At 39.9% G+C, this 21,205-nt stretch overlaps 1 protein-coding gene across 1 annotated transcript in view; it reads right to left on the bottom strand.

Moving 5' to 3' along the window:
* LOC109860643 overlaps positions 1 to 21,205 on the bottom strand; it is a 74,745-nt gene that overhangs the window by 13,715 nt on the left and 39,825 nt on the right. Inside the window, exon 2 of the mRNA XM_020439877.1 lies at positions 16,548 to 16,675. Within this exon, the coding sequence (XP_020295466.1) occupies positions 16,548 to 16,675 (128 nt within the window). The remainder of the gene's footprint in view (positions 1 to 16,547; positions 16,676 to 21,205) is intronic.

Below are 21,205 nucleotides of genomic sequence, written 5' to 3'. Positions count from 1 at the left end.
ATATGAATTGCTCAGTACATCGAGGCTGCCCGTCAAATATCATCCGAGATATCACTTGCCGAAAAGCGGAGGCGTATCGTTAACGATGCGAGTAACTAACAGAGAGGGGAAGAAAAAAAAACGAAGAATAAATAAAAGCAGTCGGCACGGTGACCTGATGGGTGAGACGAGACAAGCCGCAGTTGAACGGGAAAAACGCGCGGGCCATTGGTTGGCGATATCAATCTGGCGTGCGCGGCTGATACCTACATTTTGCTCGACAGTGGTTTTTCGCCGCAATGGATGATAATGCGACCGCCGCGTTGAAACACGTGCGCACGCAACACGACGCGTCGCCGTTTTCCCCGGGAGCCGTTTATCTCGTTTTCGCGCGCGACACGACATAAAGCAGAGGGAGAAGTGTGTGCTCGACGATGAATACTCGACTAAATGGCGACGCTCAGCGATCCGTCATCATGCCTCTTTTCTCTGACTGCATGGTCTCGGTCTTTCTTTCTCTCTCTCTCTCTCTTTCTCTCTTTCCTCTTTGTCGCTCATCCGATTTCCGCGCAACGCTCACATTAAATCACGTGTACGTATAATAATGTCGATTTTACGACGCGGAGATTGACCTCGTTGCGTGGATTCGCGCGATAAATTTCGCTGCGAAAAATATACGGCAAATGTGTGACGTACGACCTCATCAATTAACGAATGATTTTGCGCGTCAATATCGTGCGAACAACAATATTACCGGTTGCGGATCTTCCGTGAGAAACGAGATACCGCAACGTATCGTACTTTAGTAGATAATTATCGCGTTGTTTAATTCGTACTCTGCTTTCGTACTTCTGTAATATCATATAATTACGAGATACAACGTGATAATATCTTATAACCGCTTGTGAAAACGGGATAATAAAGTGTTGTGTAACATTCGATGACACTTGAGTTAATATAACAGGCAATCTCTTAGGAGTTCGTGATATATGTTCACTAGTATAAATAATACACTGTAAGTTACAAGAGTGGTCGTTAAGCACCTTATCCTTTACACTCTAACTTCTTGCCCTCGTTCTTACTTGCCGTGTTTTCTTTTCGCAACAGGCGCGAACAATTTTCTCTAAAGAAGCGCGCTCAAGTGTGAAATAAATCGCGAGTTTGACGCGAAGACAAGCGTTAGATGAGCATTGACGAAGCTGAAATAACTCCTCCTGGATATTGACGATAATGTGATCTCTCTGGCGAACAAACGAGTGTGTTAATACAAACTTAATACATATCAAGCGCATACTTTGTTCAATTTCGTGAAATATTACTCTTCAGATCAATATATAAGAACTTTTTCGTAGATTGAATTAACAATAAATGGAATTTGTTTGCTTTTTTATATGCGAATGAATTTTGTTTGTCTTTGTGTCATTATGATTGTCAATATGTACAGTATTTGACATTTGACTGTTATGTAAAGCTGATAATGTCAATAGCTGACGCGGCTGACTCAATCGCGAGTGTTTCTACTGCTCGTTTCGACTTATCGTTACACTACTTCAATTATTTTTTCATTCGCAATCAATTGCTCCGTGTTATTATATTTTGCGTGTAATTGTGCTAAAAGCGTTGAAAAATATTTTTTCGTGTAAAAATTTAATTTTATGTAATATTAGAAAACATATAGAAAAGTCGTTTTTTATTCATCAATTTGTAGCGCCAACAGAGGAAGGTATGTATTGCATTTGTACGTATCTTAATGTATGCAAATTGCTATCGGAAAACTACGTGGCAAAGAGGAGGTCGCCTCACTCAGATGTTGTATGATAAGTAATGTTAAAGTGCTTCGTGGAGTATTACGAGGATTTGCGTGTACAGAAACTAATAATATTGGTGCGTATGCGCGCATGCATGATTGCGCGAGATTGCGCCACTACTTCAAATATGTATTCCCGCGGTACAAATGCGACTCACGTCGCAATAAGTACTTGAAATATATATGTGTGTATATATATATATATATAAGAAAATGTGATCGAGACACTGCACAGTAATTCAGTTTAAAGGCATTCAGACAAATTTAATCTTCATCCTGTTTCGCACAATAATTTGAACCAAGTTTCGAAAGTCGAACTGTTCGGTTAAGCTCTTTTACACCGAAAACACTGTATTCTCGAAGTAAAAGGAGTAAAATACTTAACAAAAGTTTTCTCTCAACAGACATTTCTAATGAATAAGAATATTTTCCTCCTTTCTGGTGTTTCTGGAATATCCTCTGAAATCCTTTCGGTACCATTTTGGAAAGAGGATATTATATAAAAAATTTAAGTGGGAAATGCTTGGGAGATGAGAATACAGTTTTTTTGTGGTTTTTCGTAATCTCGGAACTTACAGAACAAGGATTTCTCCGTTTTCTGGCAAGCTAGGGCGGTGGCGTTCGGTCGCCGATTTCCTTCGGGACTCGGAGTTTTATGGGCGAATGTAAATTTGCCACCTTGAATTTTCAACCAAAAGTACCCAATTCGTGAATGTCATTTGCAAAGTGCATCTGTAACCGAAATCACATTTACCACTCGTTTTATTATCTCGCGGCACTCAATTTCGATTTCTGTGCAGCCTATAGAGTTGAAACGAAAACAGTTTTCCAAATATCACAAATCACACTGATGTTGTTAAGTGACACTGTCTGTCAAAAAGTGTTTTTTTCAACATAAAAAAAACTTAAACTTCAATATGTTTAAAATGTCTTATTTATTTTCGGAATTTCAAATTTTGTAATTATCCGTACACAATTTTACAAGAACCTTGCGTGACATACATAACAACATATATATGAATTTCCATGAAATTATGTCGAGAGCTTTTGAAGAGCTTTCAATATAATATTTACTTCCATAAATTTAATGAGTTCTGACAGAATATATGAATTCATTACATAATTACACTTTAAAATAAACACGATGTTGACAGGCGTTTATCAGATTAATGCAATGTAGAATTAATTAACGGGACGCGATTACCTTTAAATGGATAGTCATATCGTATAAAGCCTCGTTTCGCAAATGTGATTTTTATTTTTATCTGTACGTCGCGCCACTTGAAGTCGGGAGTATCCATCGGGACAGTGCTAATGGACGTTTAATTTCACTGCCGTAAGAACAAGGGTAAGAAAAAGGCACTGCCGACGGGAGACAAAAGCGTTTAAAATTTCAAAGACCATCTTCAATGCTTAGACGAATGCCGCTTTATCGTGTGACGAACGGAATTTCTTCTTTGTAGAGCGAAAAAATTGCCGTCTCGCGGCGCAAAGGACAAGAACGACGACGTATCGGTCGATATCTGCTCGAGAAATAACTTTCTCGTTCTGATAACAATCAAGAGAGAACGATAAAATGGTTTCTGCGATAAACCGAATATCCTAAGATACTTGACAACATTTTATCGTTTAGAAAATTGTATTTTTAATTTTTAATTTAATTGAAAGTATTATTACTTAAATATATATATCATATATATATATATTTTTTTAAGAGAATTGTGTTTGTGTAGAATATTTGCTCAAACTTGTTTTACTTAATTTATAGTTTTATAAATACGTTACGTAACAGTTGATCACTTGAATTTTCGTGAAATAAATGACATCTCCAAATAATTCATTTTCTAAAGAATAAACACACTGCAACAGAATTAGATGGAAAAGAGAATTGGTTTTTCTTAACACACACAAATAAGATGATGATAACGCCGCCACATTACTCTCCACTCCGATATAATAGACCGACAGGCTCTCCCCTAATTCTTATGACGGTGCCGGATGAAAGCGCTGTCGGGTTTCCGCGCAAAACCGATATTCGCGAGTGGTGTCTGAAACAGCTATTAATATTGTCGTGACCCTGCTAATTCTCCGCCCTATCCGTTTCTCACCCGACATTAACCACATCCCCTTAGTAGCGCTCCCTTTTTAGGGCGGAGACAAACAAGAGAAGAAATATATACGTTGCAAAAAGCAGTTTGCGTTTTCTCGCTGCGTCGGCACGACGTCGTTTACCGCAAGTGCGTATTATTAACAAAAAAAAAAGCAAACTAACGAATTATTTCATTTTGTCAAATTAATTTGATTATTTGGAATGATTTTTCTCTTTAGTTCTGGATGTACACATTATACTCTTGCGCTTTGTAAATCATTTTTTCTGTTTGTATATTCCAGAGAATAGAAAAACATAAATGACACACGAAGTTTTTAACTACCGCGAACTATTAATCTTCCTATCCGCGAATCACGCGCGAGATTACGAGATAAAAACCGGTAACGAGCGAAGTGAGTTTTGGCGGAGCACATAAAGTTTTCAACGACTTCGCAAGCAGCTTAGGCTTTCCTTTCCGTAGAGACGCCCTCTCTGTTCTCTGTTCTCCGTTTGACTTCTTTGTATTTTCTTCGATTCTGCAAACTTCCGACATCCTCTTTACACTTGGTGATCTTTCGTCGTATTCGCCAGCGCGAAAATACGCCCCGCCGTGTTGTATTTCACTTCAATATGCTTTAAGCTTATTAAGACAACAAGTCATTGCGAGAATTTTGCGCTCATCAAAGAGCGCGTTTCTCCCGTTTCTTGTTAATGAACGGTTGCAATTCCCTGAATTAGTAATTAACGTTACGAAGCGTGCAAAATCTCGTCTTTATCTCTCGGCATTCGAAAAAATATTTTATTCAAATTTATTAATTTCTCTCTCTCCGATATTAATTATTTATTTTTCTCGTATTTTATTTGCAATCTTGTATTTAGCGCGCGTTTTCGACGCTTTTAACGCCGTTTCTACACAGACACGTGTCTCGCGATTTATTCTTCTTGATTAAAACTACCGTGAACAATTTATGTAAATCACCTTCGCGTACCGTATTTGTTGAATTGTCTTCTCCGAATCGCCAGACCGCAGACGACGGTTCGATATCAGCGTTTGTCGTCTAGCAGCTTTTCGGAATGGAGGACGCGACGTTAGGCGAGGCAAAGGAATAAAGACGGAATAATGCATGCAGCAAAGATCTTTTGATGTATATCACCGCGAGATACTGCAGCTTCGCATTTCTTGATATTTCATCTTTGATATTACTCCAGTAATGCATCCGCGGATCTCGAAATATGCTTTGATACGACGACGGCCATAATGCTCGATGGTTCGCTATTAATTGCAATGAAACATTTTTTTCACAGTAAAGACGATGTATAATTTTTACTACTATTTTGTCCTCGAAAATCCGTTTATTATAAAATATAATTTAATTACAAAAAAAAAACGTAACAGAAACACACTTAAAGACAAAATGTTAATTCGATTAAAAATCAAACAATTAAAACATTACAAATTTATGTAATAAGTATTAAATTTGAAAGTCGCGCGGCAAGGTACTTCGACGTATATAATTATAACGTCGCGCCTTGACGCTTTCAACGAACCGGAACAATGCTTTGTTCCATTATGACATCGCACGTTGAGACTTAATTGATAATGACAATGTCAAACGCGTAACGACTTGAATGGATAATTAGAACTATAGAGAACCGTCCGCGTTTAAAGCCCATCTCAAACGTTAAGTCGCTATAAATATTCAGTTCTCAAAAGTCGACGCGACGATGGGAACGTCGTAAGCTTCTTGGTAAGATCACGTTTCGATAACACGAACACTTAATGCCACGACGGCATCGATTACATACAGCCGATCGATTATCATAAAACGGGAACCGACGTTGTCGTTTTACAACGCAGTGTCGCTTCGGAGCCGAAGTGTTAAGTGGGGCGCTCCAATTTAATTAAATGTTTGATCAGCGGATTTACAATCAAACGACGAGGAGCGTGAGCCGAATCGAATACATTCGTTCCGTTTGCGCTTCCCATCGAGTGCATCGCGATACCTTGATCGGTCACGTATGTCCGGGAACACGTAACTATTGCCGGACGAATTTACGTTAAATCGATGCTGATTAATCCGCATTTGCGCAGCGTGACGCAAAAGAGAGAGAAGACGCGATTATAAATTATATCCCGACTTGTGTATTAATTATTATTGCCAATTAGGATAGCCAGCTAATGCTTATATTAGTCGAATTCATGTTGAATCCGAATTTCATTGAGAAAAAATATCATAATTTCGTGTTTCAGGATTTGGTAAACGAATATGATGATTAATTTGAGAAGAGAAACTAAATGTGACACATATACGAAATGAAGACTGATTATAACTGACACGAAATGAGTTTCACCCGTGGGATTCCGGATTCCGGTTTTTCGCAAGGTTAACTCGAGAGCCAGAAATATCCGAACGGTCGCGCGTGTGAGCCCGACGAAAGTCTCCCGGACTTATCGTCTGTTTTTACTACTGACAGACAAACACATTACTCAGAGAACTACGCGAGCGCGCGTCGGCGCGTGTATGCGCGCAAACCTTTCGTTTTATGACGCGAGTCGTAGTTGGCTAATAAAGTGCGCACCCTGGTGCAGCGACTTCGCTGTTTTATTGTACATGTGGATCTCTTCTCCACAACCGCGCTTTTACTAACCCTCTTAGCGTAAACTTTTTATTCAACCACGCAGTTTACGCCGAACAACTTTCGCGAGCAATGATTAGTGTTTCTTCCTGCTTGGTAATTTTTATTTTCCTCACAAACAGCAGAAAAAAAATAAAATTTTTCTCTCACTCAGAGTTTCTCTCGTTATCATTTTTGCATTTATTATTTAACCGTTCACGCGCACGTTGCATATTATTTCACATATACATTTTCGGTTCTCATCGATCCGAGAAACACACTCCGAAGCGATACCACTCGCTTCAACATTTATTAGCAACTCCGCTGAATCAGTTGGAACGAATTAGTCGAAGTTACGCCAAGTTGGAAGTAATTCGATAAAATAATTTGCTTGTTCAAGACATCACGCGCGCGTCGCAAAATCCCCGCCGTTTCCGAGGACGTAAAATTGTTTACGTGGCGGAGGCGTTTTACAACGAGGTCGCATTAAGATGTCGAAGGCGTGTCGTCACCATCTGCCCGAGATGACGGCGTATCGTTTCCGTGGCGACAAGGTGAAATGCATCGGACCGCATCGTCGATAAGTGTATTCTTTTCAGAATGTCCACTGCGTGAAGGCGACGCGTTTTATCTCGCCGTATATATGCAGATATCCCGTGCATGCATATATACAGATTGGTGGGATGCGCGCGCCGCGCCGAGTTGCGTGGCATTTTATGCACGCGCGAGAAGTAAAACGATACGCCAGGATAAAAAGGATGTTTTATGTATAAAGTGTCGTCGGGGGTTGAAAGGAGATGTCGCGGCGGCCAGCGACGGGTCGACATCGCGGAAGGAAGCGCAACAGAAACCGAGCACCCCGCGAAAACAGCATCCCGCGTCCGAGGGAGAACGAACTCGACGGGGCGTGAAACCGCGAAAAAGTCGAAATCGTTCGGGCGCGATCGTAAGTTGCTGACAAGCTATAAGTAATAAAAGAAGAGAGGCGAGTTTCTGTTTGTTTCTCAGAGAACAACGCGAATTGCTTGTGAAACAGAACACTCCGATTGATAGAATGGGTAAACATCTAGTTTCTTATAAAGAGGGAGATTTTGTTTACAAGAGAATTGCGATTCTACATAAAGGTCCGCCAGTGATTATTGCGAGAAAAAGGAGACGAAAGCTCGAATCTTGGAAAATAAATAAAAGTTAACAATATGAAACAAATAGACAGATACTGTTATTAAAACTAAATATTTGCACGCGTAAAGAGAACTTTTTTAAATGGAAAAAAAAAGACCAAAAGTTACGAGAAATTCGAAAGCGTTCGTATTATTGTTTTGTGTCTTAAAACAATCACGTGGATTTTTATGCGCGTGTTTCACTTCTCGCCGTTTCTCAGAAAAATCAATTTTCTTTGCGCTAAGATATTGAAAACAAAAAATATTTCGGAATATTCTAATCTACCGTATGTAACACGGACGCGACTGTAGTTGTGTTCTTTACTCCTTGCGAGTGAAAATTCGCGGTATTGAGTACGAAGGTGCTCTCACTCCTATATTTCTCGAAGAAGGGCATCGATTTTGTCTTGAGGAGAATGTGTCAGACGGCACTTCGAGTAAACTAACATATTGATATTTGGAAACGTATTGACATTTCTGAATGTATACGCTCCAAAAGCGAATACAACAATTTTATTTTACAATATCTTTTCTTTTTTTTTATTTATAAAAAATTTCAATCGCGCGGAATGTCCTGTTTGTTTTAAATAATCGATCTATAGATTCTCTATATTGAAACGTTGAATATATTCAAAAGTTCTTTAATATTCTACTTGAATATTTATGGTCTGAGAAGAGCCATGGATCTTTTGTAAGATTATGTGGTACACACACACACACACACAACACACACTTGAAATTATACTCTTTTATTATTGGAATGTTATACAAATGCAAAATCAGCTTTGGCACTTTTTTTCAACGCGCGCGATGTCGGCCAAACCGCGACTTCCGCGCGCGACGCGCATAATTTATACGTCTCGCATATCAATCTTCATATTTCATGCCGCGCGAACGGGGGTGCAAAGAATTTTTCTCGCCTTCGCTTTTCTAACGCAAAGGTTCGCCAACCTGTGATATTTCACGGCTGTTGTGCAACCGCGTGTCACACCAATTTCTGTCATGAAACGTTGCTCCGCCAACATTTTTGGCACGAACCGACTAAACAACGAGTCGCATATGATTTATAGCTTAATATTTACGTTTGCAAGCATCGTGTATGGCAATGTCGCGTGTGTTCATTGTTCACCGGGCGAGTAATCAGAAGCGAGCATCGAGTTTGTTTTTGTCGCGTTATATGCATCACACGTTTTTCTTTTCTTTTTTTTTTTAAGAGATTATCTTTTTTTTATTTTCCACACAAGAGAATATCATGTATCATAATGTGAATGTTTTTCTGAGCGATGAACACGTTTTCGCAATAGTTTTCCCAACGCGGTATGCAAAGTTTATTTTTCTTACAAAGAGTTTAACTGTCTTTAACGTCCGAAAAAGACTGCAATGCGTTTTCGATTTTTTTCTTCCAGCCGTTAGCAAATGCTTATACGTATTGAATAATGAGCAAGCAAACGAGCATTCAATTTAGCAAGAGAGAAACATCACCTACAAGAGTGCGAGTATTGCTAGATTGATGGCGCTCCCGGGTATCTATACAAACGGAAGTGGTGAGTGCCTCTCTGCCGAAATTGTATTTATTCTAGACGAAATTTTATTTATTGCTCTCCGTAACTTTTTCCTTTCGAAGAAAAAGTTGCGCGGATCTGCAAACATCGTTCGGTTTCGCGAACGTCGGTTAATTTCAGTTGCAATTTCAGACGCCGACTGAGTATCCCGTAGAACTCCGATTAAAGTTGAAACGAAATAAAACTCACTCCGATCGAAACGGAATTAAATCCTCGTGACGATATGTCATCTCGCAATTGTGTTTTTCCAGTTAAATTAATTTAATCATCGAGATTTTAAAATTTATCAAATTGCGCAGGTAATCTTTCGCAAATCTTGCGGCAATTTTGTACGTACAGTTTTCATTTTTACGACATTTTCGCGTATGTAGGACAATTTGTTCGTTTTCTCACATACCATCATCGTATATATATATATATATGTTATATCTCTACAGAATGTCACAGACAGGATGTAGAAAATAATAGGCCATTTGCCTCGTAATGGCAGTAAATTTTTTTTTCCAAATGAGACAGTTTGGCTCCGAAAATCACAAATTCTGACAATGTCGCTCTTGTCGGTCGAGAGAGAACGTCGAAACAAAGAAGATATATATATATATATATATATATATATATATACAATATATATATATATCTTCTTCTCTTGTTTATATATATATATATATATATATATATATATATATATATAAACACACACACATACACGTATATGTACTTCGTTGGCGGTGCAGTTCCGAGAGAATCGATGCCTCGTTCTTCTTCTTTCGCCTGGTATTCGATTAGTGGCGACGAAGAAAAAGCATCACGTCGGTATCGCGGTGCAAACGAGCAGCGCGCGCGCGGTTCAGCAATAAAACAAATAGAATAAAATAAAAAAATAAAAAAAAAGGAGAGACTGTAAACCATCGCGAAGAAAATCAAACACTGTGCGCACCGGAAATGTTGGCGAAGGAAAAGTAAAGTCGAAAGCGAAAATGGATAGAGGTATGTTCGGAAAAATTGGAGGTTTCTGCCGCGAGCAATGGAATAAAACCAAATATTGTAAAAGCGAGTGTTTTTCATAGTTACGGAAAAGCTTCGTGTGTTCGAAACTCCGACAACAAAGTTTTTAATCAAAATCCTGTGTAAAATAAGTACGACAGTTAGTGATTTGTAACAAATAAACATACATATTTTGTTTGCGCGGCTTATTTACACGACATTCGTGTCAGCTGCGAAAATTTGTAAAAGAGCAAAGGTTCGTGTTGCATAAAAAAATCACGTGTGAAAGGTCGCACGTTTAAATGTTATTTTATTGCGTGCGATTTATAATCTCTTTTTCTTTATACCGTTTTGTTTTACCGAGCATTATTGTAAGAATATCATCCGCGAGGCGAGCGAAAAATTGAAATCGATTGCAGCGAGCATGAGCAATTAAGTCGGCAAAGGTTGAATTATCGATGTGTACGTGTGCAATTCCGCCCGTCATCTCGTAGCGCGCGCAGTCACGTTCGATGCAGTTAAACGCGCAAACTGTTACACACTTTCGCGCAACGGTTTATTGGCTCGAAAATAGCGNNNAAAATTGTNNTTTTTTTTTTTTTTTTTTTTTTTTTTNNGTTTTNTTTTTTTCGCGATAAAATACGCCGACGCAACCGGGAGCGGCGCGTTATGAAAATCCGATGCGGCAGGCGCTGCGGTAGTCGTCGCTCAATTATCACGGCAAAGTTTCGTAGATACCCTTTGCGCCGTTATCTAAATTGCATGCCGTCATTATTTGTCGCAATAACAAAATGGAAAACAACGTGAACTAAAATTTCGCACAAGAGAATTTCGAAGTAATGTGCGGTGTCGCATATATATGATAATGCCCTATATACTTTCGGCCGAATATTGGCAATACTGCGCTTTCAATCGTGACGTAAAGCGAAACGTTACTTGCGCATGTAATATATATTGTAATTATTTTCAATTTGTGTCTCTCTCAAAGCGTGCGCGCGTTTACTTCGCTTGTCAATTATATCGCTCGTAAACTCGGCGGCGCGCGAAATTGTGGGCAGCGGGCCATAGCGCCGAGTGAATCACGTTTAATGAAGCGCGCAAAAAACTCGCGAGGGAGACGAGAAAGGGATAAAAGCGGCAATTAGCATTAACTGCGAACGGAAGTCGCATTCTCATCGTTATATATTTGCTGCGATATTAAAATTTCACTCTGCGAGAAAAAAACATGATTCGTCAAGACTCGATGAATCGATCCATTCGATGATATACGATAATTGATAATAACATATACCGCATCTCAGATCGTTAATCACGCATCGGAATCACGTTTTCGTCAAAAATCGAAGCATTCTCGCGAAGATCACCGATATTGCTGGCACGCGAAATCACTGAATCGTTCGTACATACGGTTCGAATAGGACGGCGCTCGCGACGACTCATCGAGCCGAGAGAGCCACGTAGAAAAACGGGCGTGAGATGATGAATCGCGCGAGAAACGACACGGCGAGAAAAACGTGCTCCGTTTTCCAAGGGTGATCGCGCGACTCCGGAAAAATCCGGTCCGTGCTTGATCTCGCTCGCGGAACTCCTGACCGTGCACGTCAGCTGTGCGTGCCACGTTTCGAACGTTCGCCGATTTATCATTCTGACTCTGGCGCCCGCTGTTATGCCGAGAGCTTACGGTATAGCGGTGAGGGTGGGGCGCCATAATCGAAGGATGATTCTCCGGTAACGGCACTTCCGCCTCCGACTCCTTGAAGCTGAACGACGACCATCAAGTTAAAATGCAATATTCTCGATTCTCCCATTATATTTGCCTCGTTTGATTTAATATCGTTACGAATTGATTTATGACAAGCTGATTATTCTTTGAAAACGGGTTAAAATGAATGAGTATCAATTCTCGGTGATACCAGTAAGATCCCCGCGACAAAATTACATTCAAGTACAAAATTTAATAACATATCTTGTTCGTTGTTGTCAAAGCGATAAGCTTCCCCAGCTGGAATTTTTTGATTAATATTCCGCGGTTTTAAAGAGAGTTGCACAGAAAAAAAGAAGATACAGAAATCGCTCTTTTCTTTCTCTTTAATGAAAGAGGTCGTCACGCAAACCACCTGACGAAATCTGCAAATAAAAGATAATCAAACATCAGGCTAAAACTTTGAGCACTCTTGAGGATACTGCAAAAGGGATTGCTTATTTAAGAATAACAGGAGGTGTCTCTCTCTCTCTCTCTATCTATCTATGCAAAGAACCGAAATTATCTTAACCGAAAGTCCAGGCAGTCGTTTAGATTCAAGATAACACTTCGGCAATTTTGTTGTTCCGCAACTTAATTGAATACTGTAAAGAAGTAATTGCAGAACGGCACGGTATATCAATTTTGCGAATAAAAACCACTTCAAAGTCTTTGTTGAGCAGAAAATTACGCACTTAACAAAGAAACGGATAGCTACGTAGATAAAATTACTGTTTCAAATTGCTACGCCACGTTACTATTGTTTTTATTTTAACGTTTTGTGTCAATGAACACAACTGTCACCGCTAGTATATACGTTTTACAAACTATATATAATACACATTAGAGATATTAGAAATAACGCATGAAAATCAAAATAAAAAAATAGTGAGAGGGAGGAGTAGAAAATCAACACGTTTTTAAAGACACGTGACTAAAAAGTACAGTTCCGTGACTATAGTCACGTGTTGTTTTTCCTCTTCTCACTGTTACGTGACTATTTTAGTTACGTTTTTAAAGACACGCGCAACGAAGTCGAACGGCGCGAGAGACAGTACCGTGCCTCTTGATTTATACGACATAAATCGAGAAACACATCCGAGAAACGTTCAATCAGCGTCGAGATAAAAGCGGCACCAATCAAGGTCGATAGAATTGATTGTGATTATTTACACACGCTTTTTCTGATAGGATTGCACCGATATGATAGACATTGAAATGTGAAAGTTATCAGAGTTGTTGTGCTTTACGATCACAAGAGAATCGTAAATTGTGTTTAATTAGAGGATTGTCACAATTTCTCTTTTTCTCTCTTTCTCATAAATTCTTATTTCGCGAAAATACTTTCTCTCGTGTCACTAACCAAAACCATTAAACATTAAAAATAATTCGATTGTTCGCGGGCGCGAAAAGTCGCGAGATTTTTTCGTTAATTTCGACATCGCTCGTTTTCATCGGATCTTGCAAATTTCACGCGGTTGACGAATATTAAGCCTTCGCGCTCTTGAACGAGATAGAAACCGCTGCCATCCAATCTCTATGCAGATGCGAGACGAGCACGTTGGGAAAAAAAAATGTGCCGTCGAACAGCAGATAAAGGGGAAGCAGTCGTCCGATTTCGGTGAGAAGAGCCGTTTCGGCACATTTCCTCATTTCTTCTCGCGCTTTTCGGCGTTGCAAATTTATTTGCCGTGCTTTCGTCAGCTCGAGAAGCTTTGAACCCGCTTTGAAAGAGAATAAATTGGAAAAAAAGAAGAAATTTTGTTGCTTTACGGGATAAAAACACTACAAAATAACGGCTCACAATTGTGTAATATATTCATGTGCTACAATATGTACAGAATTATTTAAATATTTTGGACTCTTCTGCTTGAAAAATTCAATGATTGTACGTCCACGTATATATTTTTAAACGAGACACACAAATGTGTGATAATAGGATCGAGATTTTGATGTGCGATTAAATAATTATTTTAGAGAAAGATGTGTGTTTACTTTTCATTGCATTCATGTGATATACGTAGATATAAATTTAGGAATGGGAGCAATATATAAGAACGGTATAATCTTACAATTGCTTAGATATTCCGTATCAAGGTTTCTCATGCAATATAACGCGCGTGCTCTCATAAATAGCACGCGTCTCTGACACCTAAACCAGATAACCGGTGTTAATAAGTAACGAAAACCTGGAAACACGCTTGAATGTTCTTCGTTATTCAAAAGATTTATTTTTGTGTCGAGATGAAAAATAATCAGTGGGAGTTGAATCGAATTAATGACGAACGACAGCTCTTTTATGATAAATATGCAAACGGAATTGTTTATAACGGATTTGCACATACCCCGAACACAAGAAATATCTCGAATGGTAATGGAAGTTTCAACAAGCGACTGATTGAAAAAGTTATGGCGAGGCTGTTAATCGATCTTATCGGAAATAAATTCTTGTTGCCAATCGTATTGTTACGAACACAAATATATATATTCTCAAAGATGATTGATTTCGTTTCAAATTGTTAAAGCAATGATTTTAAGACAAAATACATCGCAAGAAAGTTTATTATTTGAAACATTAATATATAATTTTTTTTGTGATAGAGATTCCTCCATTCGCTTTTACGAACAGAGTTTAGTTTCGACTGCGTAATCTCATTTTTATCCAATTCGAGATAATCATACGCCCGTTTGCGCGTTAATGGAAGGCCGAGCGATAACGATCAGTTTTTCACCATCGAATTGATGAATCGAATAATTGGATCGGGTTCAAAACCTTAAACGTGCCAAAAGTTTCGTTTTGTATCAAAGCGTGCTCGTTATATCGATACTATGGATTTTCGACGGAGAAACAAGAGGGAAAGAAAGAGAGAGTGATTGATTGACTGATTGATCATGCTTTAATTTTTGAGCGCTCTGGGAAAAATCCTTTTAAATTCCGCAACATGTAAATAAAAAAGAAACAAAACAATTCAATTATACATGAAAGTATATCAGAGAAAAAAAAATAAAAGTGAATACATAAAGAAAAATTTAACAATAGCAAAAGTAATAATACAAATATAACAAAAATAATGAGAGAGAGAAAGAGAAAAATAGAAAGACAGAGAGAGAATGTGTGTGTGTGGGTGTGTGTATGTGTGCGCGACAGGGAACGCGTCTCTCACGAGAGACGCGTACGAACGCAGACCTGTCACATCCGATAACACAGCTAAATGTTAATTAATACGTCGTGATATATGCAATTGGCACTAATTTGAAGGCCAAATTGGAATAGCCGATGGTGCGCTAAGGGAGAGAGAGATGCGAGAGCGCGTAATAATGCAGTGCCTGCAGTGAATGCATCTTGGCCCGGAGGCATCGAACGTATCCCGATCCCGTTCCGTCCCGTCGTGCCGACGGGAGTAGTCGGTTACCTCGAAATCGAGGAGACTTCGGAGGCCGTTCGCGCTATCGCGTGCACAGAGAACATTTAATTACAGACGATCATTCGAGATCCCATTCTCCGCTACACTAAAAGCTACACCAAATTCAATACGCCGGAAAATAACTATCTCGCCGTCCGTTCGCTGCCAAAAGCAGAAACGACCAATGTATTTGGTGATGACTGTTGCTGTTTGCCAACTATGATCGGAGACAACAACAACACGGGATCGTGTGTTCTTCCTGCTTCCCGCCGACTCTTTCGTTTCATCGCTTGTAAAAGGATATTTAGAAGGTAAACAACACAAGTAAGAAAAAAATGTCGGGATCGATTAAAAACGATCGAGCGATTTTTAGATTAGTTGCATTTATTATGTTTCAAGCATTAAAAGACGGAGATTTGACTTTCAATTATGCAACTAATATTAGTGTTAGCCGCGCTCTATTCATATCGGTGGAAGAAAAGAAGACAAAGGTATCGCCTTGACGACAGGATTTTTTAGTGGAAAGAAGACAAAAGAAATTTTTGAATCGGGAGAATTGGAGTGCGCGTCAGTTCGCGACTATTCATAACGGGGGCGGTTGTAACGCTATTACAGCCGCGTTTGAATATATTTCTCTGATCCTATTTTGACTACTTTCGCGGAGAACAAGGAGTCAAATTTCCGCAAATTTTCAAAATCCCTTTTGTACATCCGGGAAAACTTCTCTGCGGCGAGGAGAAGGTGGAAGCTTGCCGAAGGTTCTCCGGTGAACGAACGTGCAAGCTTGCAGAAGACTCCGTAGCCAATTTGCGCGGACTCATCTCATAAATCCGACATCGCCGGGTTCGCCGAGAAGTAAATAACGTCGTTCGTTATAGCCGACTTTGGAAGAGTGTCAAGAGCGATCCCTTTGGCGCCGCATCGACGTCTATGCTCAAAAGAAATGCTTATCTTTTACAAGATTTTCACATTCGGGGCGAGTCTTTTGTTGTCAATTAGATACACACAATTTCAAACATTCGAAATAATATTGCAATTTTTGACGCGGAGGCGTCAAAGAAACACGTTGCACAACAAGCTTTTTATTCCTACACTTTCGTCGTTTCAAAAAATTGCAATTGCATCAAATGTTCGAGTCGCAACTCGTTAGTCTAGAACTCTTGAGTGAAAAATAATAATAAGAATATATAAGTTATGTTACTTACGATGCACCATTCGTCCGAGGGTGGACATTCCTTCAGCATGTGTGCGGTGTAATTAATGCACGGTGTAATGCTACCAACTCCCTCGTTGTACTGTCCGCATTTGTAACATCTAATACCGTGCGTGACACCTGTGACACACAAACAATATTTAATTGCCACGGTGCAAAAAAGTGCACACCGCTAAATGTATCGCGAGAATGTTAGTTCGAGACAGAAAGCGCAAAATATCGAGCAATCTACGAAATAGCAATCCACAAGTCGTGAGATAAAAACTGCATTTTTCTGACTGCGTTTTAGACAAGACCAACGGGGGAAGCAATTCGCGAGACTGCGCGTCAAAGCCCTACCGATCGTTCTGCAGTTTGCGCGATCCGATTAATTCGCGGAAAAGAGCTGCAGCTTTCGAAAATTGATAGAACCCATAAAACTCACTTAATCGCGCCTCGTAAATGCGAAAACTCGAGACGCCTTTTCAGGCAACGCCTGCACTTATTCCGCTCACCGATTTGCGCGTCCCCGGTAGTCTCGTTTCGCGAACTTTAGATCCGATGACGCGAAGACGCCGAGAGAGATTTTACTGCGATTTTTTGCGCCAAACCGATCGAAAGTTCTTTGCCGGAGTGAGTACAATGCGCGCCCATAAAATCGGAGATTTACGAGGACGGCGCGTGCGCGCCAAAGCTTTGATTCCAGACGAGATGCTGAACGAAAGATTCGCTTGCTAGATTGAACTCGCTCGCTTTTGATCAACAATAATTTTAATACGTCTACCAAATCGTTGATGTACTATTTTTTTCTTGCAATTTTTTATTACTCAAACTCGGTGACAAAATTGATTTTTAAATTGAAACATTTATCAGAATGTTCGCAAATTCAAAATATCTCATACATGTCAAGATAAAACTCTCTTCGCTCTCTTATGAATAACTTGTAAAGAAAGAATATATAATTGATGAAGGTAATAAAGCGTTTCACGAGTAACAAATTCACAGTAGGTCTTTCACCGAACTTACGTACTTCCTAACACATTGAGAAAGAGAAAGAGAGAGAGAGAGAGAGAGAGAGAGAGAGAGAGAGAGAGAGAGAGAGAGAGAGAGAAAGAGAGAGAGAGAGAAAGAGAGAGAAAGGAGACTCTCGGTGCACGGTTCCCTTGAGAGGTGAACCACCGTGGAAGCTCGTTAGAACTTTATGAACTTGCAAGTTTATTGAGGCTGATGTTTCGTAACGTCGTTCGCTGCGGCGTTGCGGCTCGACAGGTGTTGGGATTGTCCGTTTGGGCGCATTCGCTTGTATGTACGTCACATCGCGTTAAACCGGAATTACGAAATAAACGGCGAAAATGATCCGGTGCTATTTTGCAGAAAAGAGGATGACTTATAATTTTAATCGCGCGTATCACCTAACAGCGTATACGAAATAGCCTGGTTATTGTATCGGACCTTTTCTAACTCGTGTAAACAAAAGTGCTCGCGTACAACGTGAAACGTAAAAGTTACGGTCCGGTTATTTCGCAAACCGCTATTTTCTTTATTGGTCCACCGTCAGAACCGATGTAAAACAGAGAGCGCGCGCTCTCCGGGAACGAATCGTATCTCGAGCGAATGTAATCGTGTAAGCTACATACCGCAAAAGTGATCCGCCAGCAAGAAACGGGATCAATCTGGCGGCAATGCCATTACAAGCGAAACCGCGAAAGCATCCAAAGCGAGAGAAAACGGCGGAAACCTCGCCTGCTGGCGAGGAGACCTTTTTGCCGAGCTTTTCGCCGGTGTGTTTTCCTCTATTTCCAATAAAATACATTTTTGTCGCATCTCCCGATTCTCGAATATTCGCCGGAATTGACTCGATAAAGAGGTAACTTTCCAATTTTCCTGCAAATCGCCCGTTTGGAATTCGATACGCAATCTACCAAATCTCTAGCCCGATACTGTCTCTCCCCCGCGCGCACCACCGCCATAATCTCCCAGAGTCTATCCTATGGTTTTATTTTTATCGATAAGAAATTTGAAATTTAGAGGGAGAGAACACACTCGGAATAATCTATATAACCCGCGAAATAAAACAGAAATCCCATTCGCGCTCGGTGGCTGGAATAGCAATTTATGCGCGACACGAAAGCGCACGTTTTGTCCTTGTCGTAAAGTAAAATTACGCGATCAACGTTAAACAGAAATGAGATTACAACGTTGTGTATGTACGAGCGTTTTGTTTGCGCGGAATGACGAATATCTCTCGTGGCGTGTATCTCGAGAATGCATAAAAAAATCCCGCGAAATCTGCTTCGTGCGCGCTCGCTCAATAATGTGTGCGCGCGCGCGCTCGCTCGCTCGCCCGCATATCCACACGGATGCGGATTGCATCGACCTAACAATCTCACGTCGCGCTTCTCGCGAGCGGGGACACGTAAATTCGACCCCGAGACTCTCTTTCTCGTTTTCGGTGTAGGAAGAAAAATATTGGCACTAAATTTCCTCGCGGGACACAGACGTGCTCCTGTATCTTCCCGCACGTTTGTTCGCTCGCGCGCGCGAGAGTTTGGATGATTTATCTCGCCGCTTATTTTTTCGTCTCGATGTGTATGTGTACACGTGTGCGCCGCCGCCTCGCTCGTCACGCGCGATAGAATCCGCATTTTCACCGGACACGGGGCCCGGCAGTATCGATATCGCGGCCGAAAACGTGCGGAGATGTACATTTTGCCGATGTCATTATTTCGAGAGCGGTAAAGAGGAGAAAGGAGGAGAATGTATAGGAGAGTGTACGTGGCGGATCGCGCACCAGATCGGTTGCCGAAACCGCGTTCGATAACGCCAGAAATTGAACGGATGTTCCACACAATTTTGCAAACCTCGGAAAATTAATTGCCTTTGTTATTGCGTAACGGTACGGTATTCAAATTCGCCGATTTCGTATGTTTTGAATATTGCGTCAATTAATTGTGCGGAATACTTAAAAGCATATTAAGTAAAACAGCTGAAAGTGAATTGGTTAAAATACCGAGCAGAGATGTCGTTATTTATGATCGCACACGGCGCTTTATACATTACACGTAGTATATCTCGATTATGTCGATGCACCGTGTGTGTAAGCAACACCGTTGCCGCGCTCAGCTATTTTGCGACATAATTTTCATGTAATTTGTTGGCTATTGTGACATCACTTTGCCATTAACTATTCGATAACTAGGTGTAGGTGGCGGAACTGCGACGCACATTCTCCGCAAATTCATCAGTCATATTACTCGAACTAAAGGAGAGAGAGAGCGGATGGTTAATGCACGATGTGATAAAGTAAACCACTCAATGTTGCCACTTTGCAACTTTGCCGGCAAATATTTGTCTTCGATTAAGCATAGCTCGGAGTGCATATCTCTGGCACGCGACTACAGTTTATCATCAAACGTGTAAGTACCACATGTGTAAGGAATAATTTCGGGTCGCAGATCTTTTGAAAATTTATTACTCTGATTTTCTGAGATCTAAATATAATTTTCTTTCTGAAGAAAAAAGAATGAAGAATATTATTCGGAAGAACACACAACGCTCTTCGATCATCCTCTTTGGCATCTCTTGTAAAATTAAAAACAAAATCTGGCTGCTTCGTAATAAATAGTTTGACTGCTACATATTGATCGTGTGGAACGATAACGATTAAAGGTAATATCGCTTCCAACCCTACGGGTATAACTTTGTTTACGTAAATGCGACCGCGGCGGTTGTCAAATATTCGCTTTAGCAATCGTCGACAATGGAATTCGCACAGCCCGCTCCTCTGTTTCGAAAACAATTTAAACTTCCTTGCCTCGAGTGAACTCGAGCGGCTATCGAGGAAGAACTCGACCGACGAGAAGCAAAGTCCTGACGAAGTCGTTACGCTTCCGCTTGAATTTTGTTCGTTGCCGATGAAAACGGTAATCGTTAATTCTTCTTCTTCCGTCGAAGCGCGAAGTTAAGGGTGTTATGATTTCACAAGAAACCAAGTTTCTTCCTTCAAAATTATCATAATCGCTAATAAAATTGTTTTTTTATCTAGTTAATTAATTTGTCAAGTTACTCTGTAAGATTTTTACATTTCACTCGCTGTCAGCATTAGAAAACCTTTTCTTTTTTTTATAATTTTACGTGCTTTTCATTTTAATATCACAAGATATATTTAACATTAAATATATTATCATATGTAATATTATATATTAAATATATTATATCTTGAGCTCTTTTGAACCCGAGAATCAAAACTATTTGCAATACTTGCTTTTCTGGAACACGATAAAAATGCAATAGGTTACTCGGATCATATCCATATATCCGATTTAAAAGAGGAAAGACTAATACCGTAGTAAAAGTAGTAGAACCTTTTTTCGGGCAAAGGAAGTTCTCGCTATTCAGGGATCGAAGCTCGTAGCGAATAACGTTATTACCCTACACTGCAAATCCATGTGTGTTACTTTAACACATTTTTTCTGTGTAATTTTAAGATTACACGCTTATCCGTGTTATTTAAACACACATAAGTGTGTAATATGATAATTTTATGCAGATCGCATGTGTGTTAAAATGCGTAAACATCTAAAATGTGTAATAAAATAAAACATATAAGTTTTAGACATGTTAAAATAAAACATATTTCTCCTTTTACACGTTTGAACAGATAAACGTTTC

Source organism: Pseudomyrmex gracilis, unplaced genomic scaffold (genome assembly GCF_002006095.1).
Source record: "Pseudomyrmex gracilis isolate BER0280 unplaced genomic scaffold, ASM200609v1 scaffold_8, whole genome shotgun sequence".
NCBI lineage: Eukaryota > Metazoa > Arthropoda > Insecta > Hymenoptera > Formicidae > Pseudomyrmex > Pseudomyrmex gracilis.
This window is presented reverse-complemented; position numbering and strand designations above follow the sequence as displayed.